Here is a 26585-nt window from a genome sequence, read left to right as displayed (position 1 = left end):
TATCGTTGCATATTAAGGATATTTGAGAAATTGTTATTACTAGAAGAATGAAAATATCATTTCTCAGGGACCACCTTTTGAACAATTCTTTTTTAAGAATCAAACATTTATATCCTTGAACAAGAAAGAGTACAGTACGTTAGAGATTCCTTGCTTTCTACTCGTATAATGCTTTTTATTTTGTTTCGATTTATGTTTTAAATATTTGTTGATTCGTGCTAATAAGCAGAGTGACAGAGAGTTTTAGAGGTATTCTAAATATTGTTACATAAATAATCATTAATTTCAAAAAGATTAAAGTACCTGCTGAGCTAAATACTTCTTCGACATGAATAGGTTAATAATTTTTATAGAAAATGTCAAGACTGACCGACTAGTACATTAAAAATTATATGATTCGATTTAAGAACTTATATATGTCACCTTCATATGATCTCGTTCAGCTAGATAAGCGTTTAGCTACAGAAAAACTAATTACGCCAAATTATGTCACTCTTAAAACCATTCAACTTCTGTCTGAATTTTTTTTTCGTACAGCAGATAATTTACTAATAATTCGCATTTCTAGATTAAAATCGGCTACTTTTTATACGCGTATTTTATTCACAAAGAATATTTACGAAAAGAATTAAATATCCTAATGTTGACTATTGTAATTATTTATGACCCGGTGATACTAAATAGTTGAGAATTAAATAAGATATTAAAATTACATATTACAATGGAGTAAAATGTAAAGCGTGCTATCTTTCTATTTATATAAATAGAAGGGATTCGAAGTTTAGTATATAATAACTGAATGCTTTTTCTAAAAACAACATGAAAATTAACTATGAAACCATTTAAAGTATCAAGTAGGTAAAACTTGTACTATTCGAAAAATACGAAGATAATTTATGAAAGCTGCAATTACATTATCTCTGATAAGCTTGTGATGATTGACTAGTCGTTTAATTCGTAATTAATATCTATAAAAAGATATCAACATCGCTAAATGATCATTTTAACAGTATATCTACGGGCTGCATTCGTGTTGCAAACATCGAACGTTTTTTATACCTTTTACAAATTAGGTTCGATCCTTTCGTAACCACGTTGCAGCAATTAAAGTTAACCAGCGATACCATGTCCTTCATAATTTAAATAACACAGCTTAAGGTCGCTATCATACTGGTCTGCTGCCACACAATTAAGTATTTATTATCTTAAACTCGTTTACGTAAAATATGCGCTAATTATACTATCAGGAATAAATACTCTTCTCTTTGCTATTTTTAAATAACAGAATAAGCAAAGTAATTTTCCTTTCGTTTTCCACTCATAACGACCAATTGCCAATGTGAAATAACTCGTTACTAGGGATGAGGTCAATTTCAATATGAACTTACAAGTTCAAATCTCTTCTAATATAAATGTTTTGCTTCATAAGATTCGATCTCTACTCACAAGAATCAATGTTTCATTTTTTGTACTTATTATTATTAGAAAGTACTCGAATTATACGAATCTATTTTGGCAAATGGAAAGAGCATTTTATTATGATATTTGAAAAAATCTAATTTTATGAAACTAGTGCTCTGGAGGACAAGAAACTACATATCGTAAGTGTTAGCACTTACAATTTGATTTCGTTCGAATTCAATGTTGTTATCAGTAAACTGTCACAAGAGTACCGTAGTCTGTACTATACACATATTTGTATAAAATAAAATGGATGAAGTGCTTATAAGAAGCTTAGTAAAAGTACTTATCTGTTTATTTTTTACATTTCTCAAAGTACTTACAAATCGTTAAAAAAGTTATCTCGAGTCTGTTTAAAGATGTCCACTTTTTTTTAAGGTAGATATCTATATATAAGATTCGAAATTTTTCAATCCTATTCAAATTTATTTGCAATATTTAGTGCTTGCTATGTTTGCTCATTACTAATGGTGGGATTTGCTCGTAACTAGGTTCAAACTTTGACCAATTGACATAGCATTGAATTACTAGCATTTTCGAAACCCACAGATCACTCTGAATTTCTAAACCAGTTATAAATCTAACAATTCACTGCAAGTATGTACACATAATCATTGAAACGTTACTGCATCAAGTAATATTTAAATCTATTCTAAAGAAATTTAGATACTGAAATTTATTCGGATTTGCGATATTCGTGTTATTTGTTCTTTACGTTAGATCACTTAATAAGTTTTAATCAAAGTTTAACATGAGATTAGAAGAAAGAATCCAGTTCAGTTACCGATGCATTTTCCCTTATCCTTTTCCATTTAAAATCTAACTTTTGATCTCTAAAAATTTCCTTTCTGAAACTTCGGAAACCATCTTTAGTGTGTTCTTATACGTTTGCGGATAAATTGAATCAACATTTTCGATTTCCACCGCTGCTTCATCCTTTTACAAAATTGATAAAGGATACAGTGTTGTTGCAAATAATTTCGATTTCGACTTTCGGTTGTCATTCTTTTCTCTACCAATTTTACCTATTTACATCTGCTAAAAAATAAATACTAGTTAAGAAAGAGCATACAATGGCAAAACAACATGGTTTCAACAGACTTCGATCAATACCTCATTAAAAATTAATAAAGGAAAGGCGACAGAATTTGTGAAATGACATAATAACATAGGCTTGGTCTCAGTCTGTGTTCAGTGCACACTAAAAAGACTGGAATAATCGGTGACAATACCGTTTCGTTTCAAAGCAATTTATACATGAAAACTTGTTTCAAAGGAATAAGATGAGCGAGAAGGGGAAAAGCTCGAGCTATCCGAAACACTTTAAACGTTACAAAAAAAAAAAAAAAAAAAAACGGAAAGCTATTCCTATCACGGTGAAATAACTACCGGGACATTTACTTTTCCCGTAGTTTTTTCTTAGTCTGTGCCGATTTCGAGTGGCAAGAGCCAGCTATGGTAGGACACCCCGCGACTCGAGCTATGCCACTGCTCCTTTATGGCACTCGACGAGGCGGAATGCGCGATTATCGACAGATACGACGATAAATGCCAGTCGCAGAATGATTGCAGTTCGTTTTAGAAGCTCGCCGATTTGCCTTGTCGAGGCAGACCGGCCTGGCTGTCCGCTTTCTCGCTCGTTCGACCTTCTTTCGCAACGTTCGATCGTCGGCTACGTGCACGCGTTGTTATTGAATCTCTAAATCCTGCGTGAAAATCTTGGCAACAACTGTGTACGTTTCCTTATTGAACGAGATTTCGCGATTTCATGCTGGTTGCACGTGGAATTTTCGAACGCTTTTCATAACGTTTCGACAAGAACGAATCGTCCTTTCATCTTGCTCAGGGATGCGTTGAAGATAATCCAGATTCGCCCATGATCCAAATATCGTTGATCAAGGTGATGGATTTATTATGAAAGCTGATGAGTGGCGTGAATCGAACGGATTTAATAACATGTAAATTTATACTTCAGATAGGACTTAATGTTTCATCGATTGGTCGAATGGACAGTTTTACGAGCTTTTGCTCGCGATTGTGTAAGCTCTTCTAAAAAGAGCTTAGCATTGAGTGTAGTAATTCTGGTTCATTTTCTTTCTAGAAATGATCGTCACAGTAAAAGTGATTTTGATGAATCGAGAAAAGGAACGAAAGATAGCAAATTATAATTGAGCAGGAACATAATGGATTTTGCTTAAAAATTAACACTAACGTTGCAAAAAAAAAAAAAGAGGAAAGGAAACAATTATCTTGTAAAAATGAAACAAAATCTGTAATAAAAGATTTATTTCAATACGTTAGGTACATTTCTTAATTAGAAGTTTTAAATCGTCATTATACTATAGATGTTTATGCATTTGTGAAAAATCGAGTCGAAAAATTTTTGTATAAAAATTCGCAGAATGCGCCTAATAATACAGAAATACGTCAAATGTCCAGAGTATAGTAATCATTATAATATTTAGCGAATAAAACAAATCTCTGTTTAGGTCTTCTTTTTAATTATATTCGCAAAAATTTGGATTTACTTAGATATCCGCGGTTTAATAATCGCAATCATATATTTGTTTTAATTTAATTTAAATTTAAACTGCATCTGTTAGTACACAGACGATCAAATCTCAAAGAAATATGTTCCGATTTTTCTTAATAACGACGCATTACAGACGAATACAATGTAATCGCAACGAAACACAAACAGAATGCAGGCAATAGAACGTAAAATAATAAGATAGAATTGCCAGGGTCTTATTTGACCCGGTCGTTTTATATCGTAATCAAAGTGACAGAAAAATAAGAAGCAATCACGGGATACGTCGATACGGTGCTTCTTTAGAGTTAGGTTATTTAAATTACTGTCACGTCACACAGTCTTCCTTTCTCTGCGATTGAAAGGACAGCTCTTTCTTTATCTCTTGCGATGGTGTTACGAAATACCGGCAAGATGCGCCGCGAGAGATCCTCGATCCACGATTCTCGCAGAATACGACTCGGTCAATCGCGATCGAATGGATGATCAACTGGATGAGTTGCAGAAATCCAGCGACTCGTCGTTGTTATTTTTCCCCCATGTCTTTTGCTCGCCACGAGGTGACGAACAGCCGCTGCTAACGATAAGATCGCGTCATTTATTTGGCCCATAACAGTTACGATTTCCTTTGCATCGAGGTGTCACACGAAATCGTATTATACGTCGTATATTTTATTTGATTAATTTCAAGAACCAATTAATTGTAGACCTTTTTCTATCTTTTTCATTTTAATGAGTGTTAGGATCAAAACAAATAAAGACTAGATGATAATAAAGAAGATGATATAGGTTTCTTTCTTATTTGAGATTTTCAAGTAATTAAAATAGAGTGACAATTACAAAACAAACAAGACACTGCTTATTTTTGTTTATTTTATTATATCTCAGAAATATTGTTTGCCGTAATATGAGAAATACGCTGATCTTTTGAAAAATTTCGTGAGCCTGTAACTATTTAAAAATTTCTCCTTTCTTGGATATGCTATTTTTCTTTTGAATTATGGAGTGATATTAAAATCAGAAGAGTCCATAAAAATGAACTTATCCCGCGTATTTCCCGTGATCCTTGCAATGTTTTTATCCATTAACATGGTTGTATGAGAACTTGAATTTTCCTATAGAATATTTTTTAATACGCGTATGTAAACAATTTTTAATAAAGTATGTTAATCTATCTTTATTTAATACGGTAGTGTAGCTCTATTAAAATGAATAAAGGTTGAAAATTTTCACTTAAAAGCATTACGAGTTAGAGGAACTCAAGCTATAAGTATATAAAACATTAAATCTCTTAAGATAGAGAATACTCTTAATAATTGCTTATGAACTCTGAAATTTTCATTGGAAGTTTTATTAATTTGGAAAGTAGAACAGGTACACAGCGAAGTATATAATCAGTACATCTACTTTGAGCAATTTAAACTCTGTAATCGAATTTTTCCGCGCTTCTAGGCAGCTACTATTACGGTTGATTACATTTTCATTCTGAGGCAAGGAATAGAAACTAGTAACTCTTACATATACATTGCGTAATTGCGATGTAACGATATAGTAATAAAAGGAAATAGTGTAGAGTAGGTAATAAACGTACAAACTAATACTTAAAAGGTATAATAGATGCATATAAGCATGTAATTTTTAAATCATGTCATGCTGTAGATTATAGAGATCTATTTGGCAATTATACACGTTGCAAATGGGACATTCGGTCTTAGAAAGTAGGTGTGAATACGTGAGTTTAAAGTGACTTTTATTTATTACGTCTACTTTGTTAGGTTTATTAGCATTATTTCTGTTGTTTCCGTTTATGATTAACGGAAACTAATAATCGTTATAAACAAAATGCTTAATAGCAATAATATAGCGACGAAGCGGAATAACAAAGTGTAAACGTACATAGACATGTAACGTACGTAGGTGATTTTCAAATCACATCAAATCACATGATGCTAAAGAGGGTTATTTGGTAAACTACCGAAGCGTCCAGCAAACTACCGAAGCGTCCTGTTTTGCGACCAAGTTTTCAGGACAGAAAAAAGAATAAAAAAAAATACATAAAAAAGCTCCACTCCCCAGCGGCTTAAACCCAAAAATTGTATCATACAACGAAAAATGTAAAGCGCCGACACATAATACAGCATGGCTACGTCGTACCGCCGCGTATCGGTATCTTTGCCTAACATACCATTACAAAAAATCACCGTTTATTGTGAATATGTACCTAAAACTGTATTCTTGGACTCAATAAACTTTAAATCTCTAAAAAACAAAAAAAAAGGGTTATTTGGCAATTATACGTGTTACAAATGGAAAACTTGATTTTAAAGAGATAAACAGATTGCTCAACAGCAATGGTGGAGTAATAAGACAAAATTGTACAGTAATAAACGTATAAAATAATACTAATAAATCATAGATATAGATACAGTATGTAGCTTTCAATCCATGTGATATTATAGGAGCTTCAAAGAATGTATTTACTTCACGATGATTTGATTGTAGATAGACTTACACGAATGTGTAAGTTTCGTGAGTTTAACCGATTTATTTATGTTATTTTATTTTACTTCATGAGACAATCGAATGTGATACTGTACAATTTTTTCACTTACTGTTCTACAACAATAATGTTGAATATTAAAGTTCTCTTTAAAAAAAATGTTCAAGTCAGTTGATCGACTCTTCCATCAATGGAAGGGTACCGCTCCCACTCGGTCGATTTCGAGGACAGTCATCTAAAGTGTCACAAAGCAAGGTTAGAGTTACATCGAAGGCACCGTATGTTAGAGCATATTGCCGGAAATATCTTGGCCTTTGGGCGCGGACACTTCAAATCGGAACGCACATCTGCTCGAGCAATTTGGAGCATTCGAACAGTTAAGAGTACTGCAGTTAACACTTTCGACCGTGAAAGTTCTGTTAGTATTATGATGCTTGCGCTTACGTTGCAACTGCTGATGTTATCCTATAATGCCCGATAATTATTACAGACGTTTAGGTAATGTATACATTTTATAACAATGATAAAGCAGGCGAAGTTAAAATTGAACGAGATGAGAAAACAATTTGGAAGAAAATGATAAATGTGTGTTGGCAGTTAAATTGTTCTTGCAAGTCAATTTTAAGTTGATCTAGTAATAACGCTCAAAATGATTGTAATTGTATTTTGTGTGTGTGTATTTAGAAATATTAATATATTATATATGATATCATTAATATTATTATATAAAGAGAAAAAGTCTGTATGTATGTTGGAGATAATCTCAGAAACTATTCAACGGATTTCCATAATTCTCTTACCGCACAATTAGAAGCGAAAGTACATTTCCTTCAGGTAGACATTATTTTATTACTCAGAAAACCGAATCGTGAGCATGAATGCGACTCAAGTTGAATTAACGCAGCCTGGTTTCCACCGCACGATTGCACCTCACTCGACTGATAGTCGAGTGGTATGTGGGTATAGGTCTAAGGTCTAACTCAGGCGAACCACTTTAGAACACGTCACAACCACAAAACGGTGGTTGCTTGTAGTTATTGTGTGGTTGGGCTGTCGGTGGAATCAACCACTCACGAACCATTTTTTATTGGTCGCTTGAAGACCGTACCGACGACAAACAACCACACTACAAGCCTAAGAACATAATGAATTTCGAAGAGAAAACGTTGTTGTTTGCTTCTATTATTACGTCGAAGAAAACGACGTCGTAGAAACAACATTTTTTAGGCTCATCCTATGGTAGAAAATAAAAACGAGAGCTAGTTTAACTCGGTTATTCATTGAGAATGTATGGTGACAAGCGACGAATAAAAAATTATTCGCAAGTGGTTGATTCCATCAACGGCTTAATCACACAATAACGTCTGCCTCAATTAGGCCCAACCTAAGAGAAGAATATTTTTCTTACCGATAATTATACATAATCGGTTTATTTTTAAGTTTAAAAAAGAAATTTAAAAAATCAATATCAATTCTTACCAGTAATAGAACTAATATTTGTAGTTTATATAGAAGTATTATAATATCAAACAAAAAAGTAGGAAAAATATCAGTTTTCTCCAGCTCTACACGCACTAAGTCGCGAACGAAATTTAGTAATGAAATAAAAAATTTTAAGAGTAAAGTCACCTTTAAAATGCATTATATAATGGTCGCAACAAATTACATCCCATGTTGCCTAAATTATACTATCTCAAGTTATCTGTACCTTCCAATTCACTTATTACGAAACCACATGTCGCTTTGTGCAATTATATAATCGATTTATAATTTAATAATTTACAATTTGTAATTTATATCTCAAAACGGTTTTATAATTATTCTTTTGCTACCAAGTCTCAATTATCGCTCGAAGCTTGCTACTTTTACACCAAATGAAAGATCTTGATCTTTATTATCTATTGTCGCAATCATTTCGATTTGTTCCTGTAGAATAATATCAGAACGATAAAATATTTGTTGCAATTCAAAAATCGAGAAAGAAGTAAAGTGTGTTTAGGTTGTTTTGTTTAAAGTTATAAAGCCAGTCTGGTTTGGTATTTTAATTTATTCATCAAAATGGAACAATTCTCTGCTAAAACTGTGAAACCGAGACTGGAACGAACACCAGCGCTTCGTTTCTCCTAATCGAGTTTAGCATCGTCGAGCGCATTACAGCTTTGTGAAATAAATATGCCTTTCTTCCCCAGAATTTCAACTACAACGCGAAAATTACATTATTCGTCTCGCATCGAGTTCTGATTTCCTTTCTCGCTTAAATACAATTTTAACGGTAGTTTCCATATTACGGTCGCCGAGTGCAATACGAGATTTTTGCATTCCAAACAGTTAAATTCTCTGCCCGAGTAAATTTACGAAGCCTTTGATATTTCATTTCATTGTTTAATTTAAATTAAAGAATACTACTTAAATTCTACCGCTCGTATCCAATTATTTCGATCGATTTGCAGTAACAACATCTGAATTTTACCAAAGTATACAACATATAATAATAAATTAATAACTTGTGCAATAATAAATCAATACCACGTACTATCTTTGTCATGGAATTAGTAGATAATACATTTAAATTACAATCCCAGTCGAATTTTACGATTACTGAGTCATCCATTTCTGTATATTAATTTCCCAAGAATTAAAAAAATCTTGAAGGATATAAAAGAAGAATGAAATTGTGAAATCAGCTAAGGAGTCTGTTATCTCCGAAATCTTTCTCATTAAAAATTTATAAAAATAAAAGAAAGTCAGTTCTTGTAATACTAACTTGGGGTTAATAAAACAGTTAGCAACCATACATTGATATGTATGTCCATTAGTTGTAAGTGTCACTGCTAAAGTAATCGTAATAACCTTTTTGTTAGTTAACAAAAATCTTTTTTAACTTACTTATATGTAGCATAGAAATTAAACGTCTTAAAGATTAACGCTTGTTTGATATTCAAGCAGCTCTTGATAATTACAGATATCAATATCGTCACTATATATTGTACATTTTCAAAACCCAATTTTATCATTCTACAATATTCTACTATATATGTAGCTATATTTAAGGGTACGGGATAAATATATGTTTATAAATATATTTGTTAAAGGATAAAATTATTGCAAATTCTCTTATTGATAATATTATACTTGAACCACGTAAAATATATGTATCCTGTTCAACGTAACATAACCCAGTTACCTTTAAGCGATTCTGTAACTTTTCCATTTTTCACAGCCAAACTAGATTGTCGAAAAGATTGGAACCTCCGAATCAATACTTCGCAGGGTTTACAACAAGAGATTCGAACGTTCTTGCTTTTGTACGTTTGAGCCGTACTATCGAATTTTTCGAAGGCAGAATTGGTTGAAAGCGAGGTCGACCCCGACGATGTTGAATTTGCATAATATATCGGCTTGAATTCACACTTAAATTGGTTGTTCGCGACCTATTGTAAACAGATACGTGCATTTGTGTCTAGTAACACAGGAAAGTGGAGATAAGAGAAAATAGTGACGAATCGTAGAAAATATTAATGTTTTCTAAAGAAATTTCTAAAACTACATTTCTAACATCAAGAGAATAAATTATTATATTAGAGGGAATTCAATAGCAAGAAATGCACTTTTCTACATTGCAATGGAATTTATTTGTAAATGGAAGTAAATTTTCTCTCTCGTCTACAACGTAATTATACTTCTATATACTTGAGTAGATTAACGCTGCGGTGTAAGGTTATTTGAAATTTATTGCAGATTACAATGAATTTATTGGAAATTAATTTGTTTAGCACGAAACAATGTTGAAAATTTCCCCAGGAGCTAAAAGTTCTTTGTTAATAGTTTATAACCAGAAACTCTTCGTTTCTTTACGATAAATTTTCATATTTTTCGTTATTGCCTGACAAACCTCTTTTATTCGAAATAGCCCATTATAATTATTTATTTACGAGAAAAAAGATTATACTTTTTCATATTTGTCTTAGTTTTTAAAAATAATAATTGTGACAAAGATATCGTTTAGTTTTAGTATATATACTAATTAAATTAAATACAGAACAACGGTCGATAAAAATTTAAAAAATATAGATACATGAGTGTATGATTCTATGTATATATTATTATTTTCAAACAAAATACCATTACTCGTAAGTTGTTATTTTGTTTTATATATTATATATATGTATACAATGTATCATTTTATATAAAATATACGTATATGTATATAAGATATATAAATATAAAATTTATAATATATATTAAATATACATTAAATTTCATATATTTCATATATTTATAAGATTTTTAAATTGTAATAATTGAATTTAAACGCAACGATTATGATAAGACAAATCCAACGTTTGCGCATTCTAAATTTCACAAAATGCTTATATTAGATATTTTCAAAGTATCGATTATTTTAAACAAAATTTTAAAATAATTTGAAACAGAGCCAGCTAAAATCTGTTTTCTACTTAGATGGTCAGGATGCGTAAAAAAGTAACTAATAAAAGCCAACCAATCAGCCGTGCTTGGCAATATTATGACATAAAATTTTAGTAGAATCAAATGACTGCCCTTTACTCATTAAGCATAGTGCGTAAAGGTTATCGGTGATCATGTATTTATAATATTATGTGTTCATACAACATAGACAAATTACAAAGTGTAGAAAAAAAAAGAAAGTGAAAGTTTGGGTTTATTTTTAACCAAACAATTTTTTCCTAATATACGCTTAGCATCGTAATTTGAAATTAGTTTTCGCTAATTACGAACTACATCAAATATAACGTTTTACGAGCATCATTCTTTTTGCTGCCAAATTTCATTGACGAAGTGGTGCGTTGTTACGTTCAGAAATATTTTATTGCATTTTTTAAAAAATCAATGCTTTTTTTCGCCGATGCGAGTCGATCAACGTTATTTTTTTCCTGATAATTGCAATTAGAAGAATGTGAGAACAAATTAAACGAACAGAAAGATTCGATAGTGAGACATAAAGCGATGGCTTAAAAATCAGCAGCTGCTACCAGATGCGCGGTTGTTTCGGAGAATCTTCGTAGGAGAGGCTCGAATTAGGTGATCTTCACGACTTTTTCGGGAACGTCGAGAGTAGCCATTAACAACTCCATGTTCTGGCCCATCTGCTTCTTGATGTTTCACTTCTAAATAGCCTAGTGTCTTAACCGTTCGATACGATAAGGAGTGATGGATGGTATCAAAAATAGAACGGAACTCGATTAGAGCAGTTTGTAAACCGGAGTGTAACACGAAAGGATACATATAGAAGTAAAATACGATGTTGATAATTTATATAAAATCCTAACAAGATTTAATAAAGATTCGTCATCTGTTATTTCGTTAAATTCGTATTTTCTAATACTCTGTACGTTAATTGTTACTTGCGGCTGTAGATTAATAATCTTTGAGAAGAAAGATTCTCTCTTTGAAGTTTTTAAGCACTTTCGTCCAAAGAGATATTTTCTACAGAAAGCTTAATTTGAATCCTAATGCCGTATAACACACAGTGGAAATTAAAAATAATTTAAAATAACAAGAATATAGATGTTACGCATAGTGAATTACATTTGTAGTATTTAATATTGTATATCATTAGTATATAATAATATGCAATAATAAATAATAGTATAACATTACAATTTAATATACGCAATCTCTATATGAACGTTTAATCTTTTTCTTCTAGGAGACAACAGCTCGAACAATCGGTGTATTGTGAGGCTGAATCCCGGCGTACCGCTGTCGAAGATGAAAGACAAGATATTCAAGGTGCCAACCAGGAAAAGATAAAGGTAAGGCTGGCTCGAAATAAACGAGAAATAATATTTTTTTTTAATGAAGTCATATTCCAGATTCTTAACAATATGTACACATTTCTTATTAGTTAAAATGTCCCAAATATGAGTAGTTTTACAAAATTCGTTTCGTTGAAATTAGCTACTGTATGAATATTTCTTCTACTTACTGTAGATTTAACAATTTCTATCAAAAATTCCAAAATGTCGCGACTGATTTTGCGATGGAAACTCGTTCGAACTAGCCGTGTCAACGCTACGGTTTTCTGTTTCTGTAGGGTACTACGCAAGATTTATTCGAATTGCTGGAAAGAGTGCAGTGTTCGCGTCTTGATGATCAACGATGCGTTTTACCACCGTACTTCTCTCAGGTAAGAGACACATTAAGATGCTTATTCATGTTCCATTCTGCTGAGTCGAATCCATGCTTTCCAGAAGCTTTGGTTCTAGAAAGATTGGCTGGATTAAAATGCTCCATTAAGAAGTTTACGAAGGCTAATATCTTTCGCTAATAACCATTATCATCTGTAATCGTCCAACCATATACATTGAAATATTTTATTTTGTTCAACTTCGACCTTCTTACAGTTCGTTAAGGGACTTAGGTACTTTTATTGCTGTCGATATATAACTAGTTGAAATTCAAGGATTTCATAGTTTACTTTTCGTGTAACAAGTTGCTTTGCCTTTCACATATATGATTTTCATCGTAATTAAAAATTCCCACAATGAGAATTGTAAAGACAAAATATACAATCGAACTGCTCATTATATCAAATGATTAAATTTTATGATCTGATCGGATTTCAAGTGGAGCAAGGCTATTTATATCCACTTTCAACAACAAGATAGGTATTAATAAAATATCCGTCAGACATATAATTATCATTTTAATTGTACATTATTATAACAGTAACTAATAATTAGTAGAGAGTTAAATAATCAAGTGAAATGAAAACTGTTAGAAATTTAATGAAGCTTGAAAAAATCTTCGCTTTATGTCTGTGATCTGCAACTTAGAAATTACATTATCCTATATTATTAGGAATTAACTTTTTAATTTCAAAATTTATTTCCTCATATTATAGTATTCTGCAATGAAAATATAGAATAAAATTATTACAACTCCTTATATCCATAGTCTATAACTAAATTACATCGTATGAAAACTATTTCAAATTACTGTTTAGCTTTAAAAAATGCATATATTTATGTACCGTAATGGGATACTTTCTTTAAAAATATAGCTACTAGTTTTCTAATGCTTGTAAGAGACGAATAGCTTAATCAGGCACAAATTATTTTACTCCGATACATGTTACTATCAATATCAATGCATAAATTCTAATTAATTGATACGTCGTATAACCACAATTGGATTAAGTTATCCATGATATGAATATCTAACGTTTCCACTCATGATCCAAATATAATACTAGGCGTAGTTAGTATAAGCACTCTAGTGGAAATCCCAGTCTACGGATTAGCATAGAAGCATCGTCGTTCGCTTAAAGGGTATTTCCTGATAGAGAAATATTTATCTACAAAAAAAAAAAAATAATGGCATAGTAGCAAACACGTACTAGGAAAAAGTAAGGTAACGTAATATATTTGTTTAATTCAGTATAAGTCTCATATCTTTTGTTATTAAACAAATTACACAAATTTTATGATGCCAACTTGAACAGCATTTTATTTACGTGTTAATCGTGTTCTTTCCTAATACCGGAAATAATTTGTCAAATACTGCCATTTTCACGATCCTTCTATCGTTTTCTAGCTTTGAAAGTATTTTTCCCATTCGTCCTGACAGTTAGTATCATACATTTCCTTTCTGATGCTACTGAACAATTTATTGGACATTTAGTACATCTAGGATGTAAATAAATGTACGTAATAAAACTTTTTGTTTTACAAAACGAATTGAAAGTGACGCGCGTTAATACTAGAAATACCACAGCAATCAAAATGACTGGTTCTACAATTTTATAAATGTGTCAACCCTCGTTTAGGGGTCATGGTCCCAGATGGATTAATAATACCAAAAATGTGCTATGTAACATGGAATTCCTTCTGTAAGAAGGTAATAAATCAATAAATATAAAAATATTCTATTATTACGTATTTTTTAAAGACCAGTCATTTTCACTGGTTTTGGTAGAAAATTAAATACATAATATTAAGGTTTATTTTAATAAACATTATTTCTGAAATTGGCAACAGTCTGGCGATTTCTTATTGGACTCATGTTGTATTGTTTAAATAATGAAACTTCTGTAGGGAGATATATATTCTTTTTATTTTATTTTATTTTATTTTCTAAATAATAAAAATATGAAAGAAAATATTCTTAATATTGAAGTAAAAAAATTGAAAACAATACGATACTAATAACGAGATTAACAGCTAATGATAACAACCAATATAATTAGGGGAGTATCCAGTCTATATATTTGATAAATTTTCAGTATAAAAATCTTAAATTTATTAAATATTACACATGAATTAGATTCATTTGAAACACATAACAATAAAATAATGAATAACATTTAAGTTCTAAATGTATATTTATCATCTCTATGAAATGATACGAATTCATGTAATTAACTATTTTATTTACGAGGTAGATCTAGAATTACTTAACTTTCTATATTTAATTAAATTCATTTATTATATTACTATACTTTACACATTTATAAATTAATGTTAAAATAATACTCGTAGCTTTCAATTTTATAAAACTTCGTCAAATTAAAAATTTCAATTGAATTAAATAGAAAATTTTATCGAACGGTCGTCATTTAATCGTATGCATCGAGCAATAATCGAAAGGAATTAATAAAAGTAAATAATGGCTAATAATGGTAAGCACACTTTCGTCATTTTCATCGAAAGACCAATCATGTACCTCGATTTCAATCCACTTAGTTTACCTTGTTTAATCAGAGATCCATTCTGCCGTTGTTTAGTCGAAAGAATCAAATGTATATCTTATCCAGTAAAAAGAGAAGAAACGCACGACCAAAGGCTTTGGCAAGGGGCCCAAGTAGTTAAGACGCTATTGTGGTTGAAAAATCTGTTCGTATGCAGAATCGGTTTGGAACGGTGCGCTTGCTTACTTGTCTGGTCAGTATCCACGTGCAGCCGGAATCTCAATCTGTCTGCCACGAATGACTCGAAGATAAATGAACGTCATCATCCACGGTGCGAGTAGCAAAAAGCTTTAGGACGAATCGTTTGGTCACGCGCTGCTTGAATTTCAATCAGGATTGTCTGCCGGCCTTTCTAGTCCTTCTAGTGTCTATAAAATTTTCGGTCTGTCGATTTCTAGGGGAGGATCTTGCTAGTCACGTGTTGAACCGTTCCAAGTGGAGAGTCCGCGCGAACGAAAATGATCATGGAACTCGTTCATTGGGGCGTTTTGAACCGCGATTATCTAATGAAACCTAACGACAAAACTATTTCTTTGTTTAACAACGAAATTAAAACTTTGATGGGAGATTAACGTGAGTTTACGAAGATAAAGGTTGACAAATTTTTGCCATAGTAGTGTAATATATATAATGACGAGGCAAGAAGAACTGGGTATCTTTTCTGGCTAGAAATTATTGACACAGGTTTGTGAAAAATAAAGAAGTCTACCCTTTTCACGTTTGCAACGTGTTGGAAACTGACAGGAATAATTGAGCGATTGATACTAATGAATCTTGTAAGTGAAGTGCGGAAAAATTACAAAACGTACACAAAATAATTTGGCGGCAATGCAATAGTATGATAGTAAAATAAAAATTTCTATAATATAGACATATAAATATAACTATAAAACTATATGTATATTATAGAGATTTGTGTGCTTACCTTATGTTAAAAATCTAAATTTTTTATCATTTACACAGGTTAAAATAAAAATGACAAGTACATCCCATCTGTCTTTTTGTATCTCTACTTCATATGGCTTCCAAATGCAATAGCCCGTACTCATGTGTATAACACGTGTGACAATGATGTCGTGAGAAACTTGGATTCGCAAGAGTTTTTAAGCTTTCTGCTTCTGAGTATTGAGAAAATTTATTCGATTGACCAATTACTATACCGTGTATCGGTATAGTAGTTTTCTTTTATCACGGAAAAAGCGACGTATGATAAGTACGTGCAACAAGTAAAGGAAACTTACCGACAGTTGATACACTTTCAGTTGGTTAGTATAAAACCTTTTCTGTTCGCTGTGATCAATTCAGGTTTACTTGTTTGAAATCTGTTTTATTTTCCGCGAAAAGTAGAAAGCATACGAAATTTTACTCATAAATAAAAAGTAGTAGATAAAAATTATCCGATTTTAATAAAACAAAGCAATGTTTTCCTAGTTTTTGAACAACAAGCTTAAATATTTTTTTAACAATAAAATATAATATATAAAGAATTTACGAACAGATAATAATAAATTATAACAGATAAACTAAGAGCAGAACAATGTATCAATATTCTTATCGATATGTTAATGCCATATCCAATTAGCCAAATCGAAAAAATTACAGGATGTTAATTTGTCTTATGTATACATATTTACACATATTAATAAAATAATACATTAAAAAGGCAATAATGACAACTCAAATTAATATAAGCAATACAATCCTTGACGTTATTAAGTATTAAAGAAACAAATAAGCACATAACTATTTTGTAAGGAAATGTATGATAAACAAGGAGGACAAGGATTTAAAATGATTAATTTTATTTTATAAGTCTCCGTGTATACGTAGTATTATAGCTACTTCGTGTATTGTATTTTACTATGGACATTCGGAATGATTTGCTTATTATTTATAAGTTAAGATAATTTAAAGGCATATAAAGAAATGAATTTTGTTTATTAAACATATTTAGATAAATTTGACTTTTCGCAAGGGAGATGGCTGTCTGCATTGCCCGTTATTTTTTGTCATACATGTTGTCGGATATAAATTCATAGCAATGATGGCAATACGGATGACTATTGATAACGAACAAATCATTCACATCATCAAACAAACCATCCACATTTTCTGAAATGAAATATAGGTAATAATAAATTAGATTAATTGCAAGCATCAAACAAGTATACGAATAGTGAATTAATTTTCAAAGTACGAGTATTTATACTTTTTTAGATGAAATTTCATCAAAGAAAAATTTATTTTATTATTTGAATTTATTTTAAATTTTAAACTGACTCTATTCTGTGAATTTCAATTCAGAAATTTTAAGGCTATTGAAAACAAATTAATAAGCATTTAAAAAGAATTATATAAAATTTGTAGTCGGCAGTGAGAAAAAAAAGACAAAACGAGAATTAACTTTATAAATTTTACAAATGAATTTACATAAGCCGAATTTACATAAAAACGTAGTTTTTTAAAGAGTTAAAAATGGGACAAAAGGATGATCAAAAAGTATCAAATTTGTACCTAATTTATGCATCTAAAATTCTATTCAAGTTAAAAATATTGCATAATTTGTGGTTAGTGATGCTTTTGTTAAAAAACTGCTCAAGAAAGAAAACGATGAAATATAACAATAATTCTTCGTATTCAATGCATTTCATCTTCTTTTGGAAGTGAGTTATACTATAATAACGAACATATTTCACAGAATAAATTTGTATCGTAATACCTTGCCTTAACTTGTCGCGTTTTATTGTTATTAACGAGTTGAACGATATGTTTTCACATACTACATAAATATCGATTTTCCTTTACGAAATAGCGTTCGAATGTTTACAATTTCATGCATTCATTCCGAAGTTACGATCATTTGTAATCAGAAAGTTCCAATTCGTCTTTCGGACCACTCACCAACTTCTACCTTTTTTTTCTCCCATTACATTTGCCATAAGTAATTGTACTCTTGCGGTATTTTAGGATATCTATTACATTATATTACATTAGGATACCTATATATTATATTATATTGCGGTTATGAAAATTTTACTTGTTCAAAGAGGCACTAATTCGACACATTTTCATCATTCTTTCTTTGAATCGCTCGAAGCGTTGAAACCTTTAAAATTCTACGTTCGTTCGACAAAGCAGCAGGTATATAAAAGTTACAGGCTGTAAATCGGTTTTATGTTTTACTGGAAATGGTATAGGCATCGGCCGAAATGTTCGAAATGCGGGTTGTTGTTATTGGTAAAGCAAGGTGCATATATGATCCTCTCAGGATGTAAGGGGGAGGAGCGCGCTTCCGGCCGTGCAGGTACGCACACCGGAAGTGTCGGTTGAACCACCACGACCGGTCGTCATGGTGTGGCTTTAACCGAATGGCCGGGAAGATTTTCTGATTTCTGTCTGCTCGCAACCCGTGAAGATCAGAGATCCAAGTTTGGCGACGTTCACGGTATACAACAGGTTATTGTATCCGCTGGTTTCACGTGGGAATGACCCCGAAACTAGCGCAAACAGAGCCCGAACTTGACATCGTTACGCTTTGAGCGCTTTATGAAAACGTTTCTGTATCTAGTATAATGATCAGGTTTTCTGCATTTTATAGTTTCGTTTGTTTGTAACACGATATACTACGCGTTGCGTGTCGTACTAACACATATTAAATTCTTATTTGTAAGTGATGCATAAAACACATGACTAGTGAATTAATTAGTTTAGCGCCATAAATAAAGGTTAAGCTATTCCTCTTTCTTATACATGAAAAGATAGCTCAAAGTAATTTTTTTTAATTAAAAAGATAATTAGGTATGTACAATACATATGTATAACTCGTCGTTATACGATGATTATTGCTGAAAGTAGAGACTTATTGTTAAATAAATGTTATTGGACCGTGTTACGAATACTGTAAAGAAAATTTCTACTAAATAGAGGAAATCGCAGTAAATAATTGTCCTTCGTAATATAAAAATAATTTTAATTTTAATATGCTATAATATATTCGATGTTATAAATATTCATATAAACGAATTTGATGAAACAAGATAAATCTATAGAATCGTAAAATTCTACTAGTCTCTAGTATTGATGTTGATGTAAGGATATCTTTCTTAAAATCAGTATTTAAATGGTGGAAAGCAGAAGGAAGCCTGTAGTGTTTGCGGAAAGAGAGGGAAGAGAGATATGAGGAAATTTTTTAATCGAGGTCGTTCAGTTTTCATCGGTGCTAAAAGTGAGACGTGTGAATAAGTATTGTCATGATAATCAACAATTCTCGTTTCTGTTACCTAATTTTAATTGTCTCTGTGTCAACAATAGAATACCCTCTTAATTTGACACAAAGAAACATTGTAAAGTGGCATTTATTTGCGTAATACATTTCGTGCCCACGTGGCATCGTGAATCATTAACTACATCTTTTATCTTCGTCGAATTAAATTGCAATTTTCCGTATCTAATAAAACTTTAACGTTCCAGTTATTATCGATCATTCTTTCTGAGCATTAAAATTCTGATATTCTGAATGGAAGAACATCGTTCTTTCGAAACGAGTTTCTTCTCTCTTCATGAAAGTTACTAAAGAAGCCTGTGATTGAAAAAGAGAAAGTACAGACGTCCGGTTAGTCAAACATAGCCGAAATAAAATATCCGTGTATCGACAGATACGTGTGATTCGACACGTTGCTCTTCAACAATAGTAATTTAACCGGAGCGCACCTGTCTGTTATCTTAAATTCGAATCTAGTTCTGTGAGAACAGAAAGAAACGGGTAAAAGGAAGCCGATATCGCTATCTATTCGCTTTGTCCGATATAATTTTCATTGAGTCGAGCACAGTCGCGGTCTTTCCTCTCCGAGACTTCTGCAGCTCAGCCTATCGCCGTAAATCATAGCACAAATTTTCACGCGTAAAGTAAGCTTCACCGTTACCCTATGACCAGTTATTCTCTCAGAGAGAAACTTCGACGTTCGAGAAGAATATAGAAAATAACGTCTACCCACGCATCGAGACAGCGGGTCTGAGTTCGAGTTGGAGTTCGGTCGACGCTTATTGCCCAATGTCTTTGACTTGAAGAGCAGTCGTTAAGAATGGAACAAGGTTAGCATTTTCAAAGAGTCGCGCGACGTGGAAGAAGATACGCGGGAAGAAACGGTGAAAGGGGGAAAGGATGGGCCGACCGTGAAGGAAAGGAGAGACGACGGGCCAGGGATCGAAAGAGGAAGTGGCGAAGAGGGGGACCGCATCGCGAGACGATCCATGCTCGTAACCGAGGAGCGCGTTGTTGTGTCTTCTGTCGCTTTCGGACGCAGGAAGTTGGGTAAAATAATGAAAGAGGTGGACACAAAGGAATGGGAAGCCTTGGTACTATCTACCTACCGGTAACGAAATAAGTCGACCACGAAATGACATCCGCTCTGCTGCCAGTCTCTCGCTGCCATGGCAGTCTGCTTCCTTTTGGTTTCACCTTCCCCCCAACTTCCCTCCACCTGTCGTTAACTTCTTCTCGAATACCAAAGAATTTGTCTCTTGATTTCTTCGGTTTAACGGAAGCGTGCGGCTTTACCATGTGATCGCGTTCTTTTCGCCATGTAAGACTCATTCTCCGTCCGTGCTTGCAAATTGCTACAATTGGACCGAATACATTTCGAACGAATTGACTCGGACAGGATTGAATTGCGGTTTGCTCCTTTAGAGTTGATCATCGTCGCCGCTTGAGAACTTCTCGTCGAGCATCGTTCCGATTATTTAAATCAGATTGCGGACACCTTGTTCCCCATTCTACGTCATGTTTTTAGTATTAAGTTGTTCTTTGTTAGAGTTGTCGGAGCAAACGTTCGAAGGAATTGATTTACAAAGTTTCCATCGTCGTATCAATTTTAATCATTTCAATATTAAACGTATTAACTCTTAACTGGTGCCTTTGAACTACCGAGGACCATAATAATTTAAATTACCTGCTTAATTTTAGAATCTTTAATTCATTTTAATTTTGTTATTGATCTCTATCACGAAGAATGTGATGTATGAAATGAAATGAAGTACTCCAAATTTTAATAAACTATCACAAATTATTACAGTCATTTAACGATGCTATTTGAGGATTAATGTTTCGTTTTATGAAAAAGGTGGGTGTCTTATTGACAAACCAAAACATATTTTTCAATATAAAATCGTTTAAAAAGGAAGATGAAGTACAGTTTTAATTTAAATCAATAACATTCTATGCACACGGCACTATATCGTCATTTCGTTCGAAAATAGTCTTTTCGATATTAATGATACTTTTTAACATGATCCCCTGCTACAAAATAGGTCGAGCAAATAAAGTTCAGTAAGCTTGTTACACAGAGAAACAAATCTAGTATCATTAATTCCGATGACATTCTGTAATTTATAATACAGGGGAGGAACAGTGTAAGTTCATCATAATTTAAAATGTACCATAATTTATAATATTCATACAGTCATGGATGACGATATATCACAGAATCGCAGTAAGACAATAAATTACATATTAGCAACATCAACATAGTCATTGTGAAAAAATGTTTTCGCGAAATTATGTTATTAACATTTCCTACCGCTTAAATAGCTTTTGCTTTCTATAAACAGTCTTAAGCTCTTGTATTTGTTTCTTATGAAATATTTATGTAGGAAATATGTATTTATGAAATAATTTCTTTTCTTCAAAATTAGAAACGTCAGTGATTAGTAACATAATTTAAGAAACAAACTTTTTTATTGAAATTAAACAGTAAGCATTCTCAGAATTAAACGAACGAAATATAATTATTGGAACTAATTTATTGTAATATGTGACTTAATTATGATAGTGAGTTGGCCAACTTTTGTTGCTTGAAAATTATCGTAAGTTATTATATCTGATTCATTGATATTATCCAACAATTAAAGAGTTGTATTTAATTATGTGAACAGTGAGCAAATACTTAAAAAAACATATCATGGATTGATCATCGGTGTAGTTACTGATAATTTATCACTTGCCTTTATACGTTTTAAATATATTATAGGATCGTATAATAGCTAAATAAAAACAACAATGTTCTTTGTATCCAATCTAAGCAAATTTCAGCGATTCTAACAAGAGTATTAGCGCACAATTACAAAATTAATAATTAATGTTTCGAAACGCGTCAGATATCGTCCCGATATTTTGTTTTTGCTCGATGTTTTATTTTTTTGATTTTATTCTAATATTCAGTGTTTCCATCGGAAAAAATTAAAACGCTGAACATTGTCGATAAAAAGCAAACAGTTAACGAATGTAATAAAATTATCAGGAATATCGAAAAATTTATGCATATCGCTCATGCGTACGATGCCTGGATTTACGTAATTCTTACAGTATTTGGATGTAGGATAATACAAATATTTTGAAATATTCAACAGTCTGTTGAATGAACCAATCGTTAATTACTTATTTCTAATATGTTCGTGTATCGCTTACTAACGAAGTTTTCGATTATATGTATGGCTACATATTAAAAAATATGCGTTGGAAATATCTAATTAATATATATAATAAAATACAATAGTATATTATACTAATAGATGACCAAAATAAGATTCTAAATTTAAATATGTAAGTACTTGGATATATAACTTTCAAATTATATGGCGTCTTAGGCGATTAATAGTAATCATTAAAAGGTTTACAATTTTTCGATCGTTAAAAATATTCCTGTTATCATAGAATCATTTCCTATAATTTTTGGTATTACATGTACAAACATCTGACGGGATTATATACTTGGTTGTTAATAATTAAGTTGCAAGAATCAACAACTACACTTCAAAACTATCTTTCACCATGAGACAACATTATACAAACAAGGGGTTAATGCCGAAGGCTACAATGTACATTAATTGAAAGTTTACTCTCGATTCGAACGTTTCGAAAAAATATATGATTATCGTTGCAGAGAAATTTGAAGCTTTACTTAGCTGTAGAGATTAAATATGAAGAACTTAAAACAAGAATCAGCTAAATATTAATCGAAGTGTACATAGGTACATACATAAAATGGCCACAAACATTATATTCTAACTAATTAAGTTCAAATATATTAAGTTACGTATCATTTACATATCGCAGATCCTGATAGAAGAAATACTTCATTGGAATATAAGGGCGTACCCTTATATTCACACATATACCAATACTTTCTGTAGCCATTTTATATTTTACGTTGATCTACGTTCTAATAAACAAAAAGCAATTAAATAAATTTGTAAAATCTTAAATTTGGCAATAGTCAAACAACAGGCAACAAACTAAGATGAATACTTCAAAAGAAAATCGTTTGATGGTTACGTTAAAACATTAGATCAAAAGAAATATTTATTAAATAACGTATATCGTTTTCGCAGCTGTTGTAAAAGTGACATGGCGTTAACTAAGAAAGACAATTTGAAAACGCTTCGATCGAATCGATCGATCGTTAATCTCGAGGAAAGAAAATGATGGAAGTTGCGTGAAACCAAGTTTACGCGTTTGATGGCGACCATGGCAACGTTTGTTCACGGTACGATAGTAGGGTGGTGGGAGTTTTAAGAACAGCAGGACGTTCAAGCTACGAGCACCGCGGGGCGTAGAGGAGCGAGAGGAGGTGATGGTGGGGAAGTAGAGACGGCAGACGAGGCAAGCCTCGAACCGTACGGTCTCGATGCCAGTGCCAGTCGCGCTCCTGCACTTCTACGCTACTGAACTGAGTTAGTACGCGTTCGTTCTGGCACGTTTACGTGTTTCTTCGTTCGTACGTACTTATGTATGTATGTATGTGTGTGTGTGTACACGATCCTGTCTGCCGAACGCGCCCACGGTGTAAACACTTTCTACTCTGACCTCGCTTAGTTGATCGAAACGTGGGCGACGAACAAAGCTAGAATAGCCAGGAAAAAGTGACACGCACCGTTAAGTGATATCCTGCGCGTTTGATCCATCGTACGATTACGAGATCGAAGTATGAAAATGACAGTGAACTTCAGTGACCAAACGAACAATCACACGATCAAATTCGTAGTGAAGGATCGAGTGGGTTCTTAGTTTTCTGGTGAGCGTATATAGGATATAAACGAAAATAATGTCAGCAGATACGCAGTGCTGAGTTACCTACGCCTTAATCGGAAATTACTAAAAGATAGAGTGTAGTCTGGTGTTGTTGAAATCCTGAGTTTTATCGGTGAATACGTGACAGAAGAATTTACCTATGCATATTTCGGAAAATCTTTCCCGCGCGTTTCTCAATTAAAGAAAAAAACGAGTGTGCGAAACGTATCACGTATGTTTCACTCGAATTTTGGTGCAGCGTACGTCAACTTCCATAGAGTCGTATTTCTGCTACAGTACGTCGACGTCAAGGTGTCTGGCGTTTCGAGGATCAGCATAGCCTCGTAAAGGGTGCAACAGGACACTCGCGTTAGGTTAGGTCGGAGCGTCGAGATCGAACTGGTTCCCCTAGTGCGGACGTTGATACGATACGCGTTTGGTAGAGTCTTGAAACGTAATAGAGGATACAGTAGGCGGTTATGATGGGTGTATTGAGATGGAGGCACGATCTTAGATCGGATGCCGGCCAACAGCAGCAGCAACGGCCTAACAGCGAACGGTCTTCGACAGGACACAATAATCATGCGCACGCGCATACACACACACTGCCGAAACTTATATCACAGGTGAGTTTTTCCCGCGCTCACGGAAATTAACTGCGATCACTCGATTATTTCATTAGTCGTTTTGTTATTTCGCGAGAATTTTTTCTAAGTGTCGAGCTTAGATCCGATCGAACGGACAGGAACTAATTTACTAAACTTCTGTACTTTTTCTATTTTTCTCTTCCCATTATCCCGTTACCCCGGAGGTTTAAAAATAAGATGGATTTTCTTTAAAATCAAGGGATTGGGTATCAGTTTGATCAGATCTGATGGGGCCGAGTTTTTATCGTCGACAGATGTCGATCTATGAAAGGAAAATATTATACGGCTTACTGGCATCCTTTCGTTTTATGAATGGAACATATGTTCCATGAGAAGATCTTTTGTAAGATCTATCATTGTGAAATGGTACTTTCTAGTACCTTTCTATTTGATTATCTATTTTAATTTAGCTTTTGTTCAACAAGTTACTTACATTAAGATGTTAGAAAAAAAAGATAGGAAGTTGCAAATCTCTCATTTTAGGTTATTATCGAATTGGATGTATGCGTACAATTGATTCAAAAGCCAGATAAAATATAATTGTTAAACATTTTATAATTTTCTATTTAATAAATTATCGAATAATTCCTATTTACAATTTTCACAATAATTTACAATGATTTAGCGATTATTCTTTCTTTTATTATAATGATTTAAACCTCCATAAAAAGATTATTTTGAAGTACATCATACCTTATAAATTACAAAGTAAGTTATAGTTGCAAATGCAATACAATTACAATTACGACATATTTTCTTTAACCATTGGATAACATATTGTTTACCCGGTTAGTTTTCGTAAACAATATAGAATTGGAATTTCGAGAATTCTAACAAAGACACGAAATAAGCATCTGGCAAAATTAAACTCACCCAAACTTTCGACCGTTTGGCAGAGATACAAGCGTAGCAGTTGGGTATAAACCTATCCACGAAATCTAAACGATCTGACCGAAATAACTCGTCGCGTTTCACAAATAACGAGGAAATTCCACGACGGACGTGCTTCCACGGATGCTTTGAAGTAATTACTAGTGATAGGATCAAGTTCAATATGTAACTTATAAATCCGAATCAAATCCAATATCCAAGTTTCCCCTCATAGGGTACGAATATTACTTGTAAGATATAATGGTTCGTTAGTTTAATGGTTAGTTTCGCGAACACTCGCAACTTTCGAAAATCTACTTGTAACTATCTATTTCGTTATTCGAAAGAATCGAATCTCTTGCAAATAGCAATCGAATTGCAACAATTAGAAAGGCATAATCATTTATAAAATTCCATAGATCTATAGACAATAAACGAGATACCTAAAAATTTATTTGAACGTTTGCACTTGTGTCTGTTTAAGAACGATAAATTTGTGAAATATTGTGTAAATTCGAGCAGCGTCCAATTCTATTTGGGAATGCATTTTTTATTTGCCAAAGTATTCGTAGAGTCTTGGATCTGTTGCGTTCAGATTCAAGCGTACTTGATAATACACTTGTGAAAGCTACTTCCTATAACTTTCATAGAGAATTCGAATCTAGAAGTCGAATCTAGAATTCGACCGATGTTCGAATCTATTTGCGATGTATATACTTGAATCCACCAAGCAGTAATTATACCAACCGGTTGTCATTGTCTTGTGATGTAGAGAATCGTCG

General features: G+C 32.6%; 1 protein-coding gene across 6 annotated transcripts in view; it reads left to right on the top strand.

Annotated features, from left to right (window-relative positions):
* The window catches only part of LOC117207298 (rap1 GTPase-activating protein 1), a 251108-nt gene that overhangs the window by 145972 nt on the left and 78551 nt on the right, over nucleotides 1-26585 (top strand). For 5 of the 6 annotated variants that reach the window (XM_033447351.1, XM_033447354.1, XM_033447355.1 and 2 more), the window contains 2 exons: nucleotides 12181-12286; nucleotides 12568-12660. In XM_033447351.1, coding sequence (XP_033303242.1) covers nucleotides 12181-12286; nucleotides 12568-12660 — 199 coding nt within the window. Of the gene's footprint in view, nucleotides 1-12180; nucleotides 12287-12567; nucleotides 12661-23932; nucleotides 24913-26585 lie in introns of those variants that run through there. The other variant, XM_033447356.1, reaches the window with a different exon arrangement.

The sequence above is a fragment of the Bombus bifarius genome, unplaced genomic scaffold, assembly GCF_011952205.1.
Source record: "Bombus bifarius isolate JDL3187 unplaced genomic scaffold, Bbif_JDL3187 scf7180000008026, whole genome shotgun sequence".
Classification (NCBI taxonomy): domain Eukaryota; kingdom Metazoa; phylum Arthropoda; class Insecta; order Hymenoptera; family Apidae; genus Bombus; species Bombus bifarius.
The sequence above is the reverse complement of the archived record's forward strand: the minus strand, read 5'-3'. Positions and strand labels throughout refer to the sequence as shown.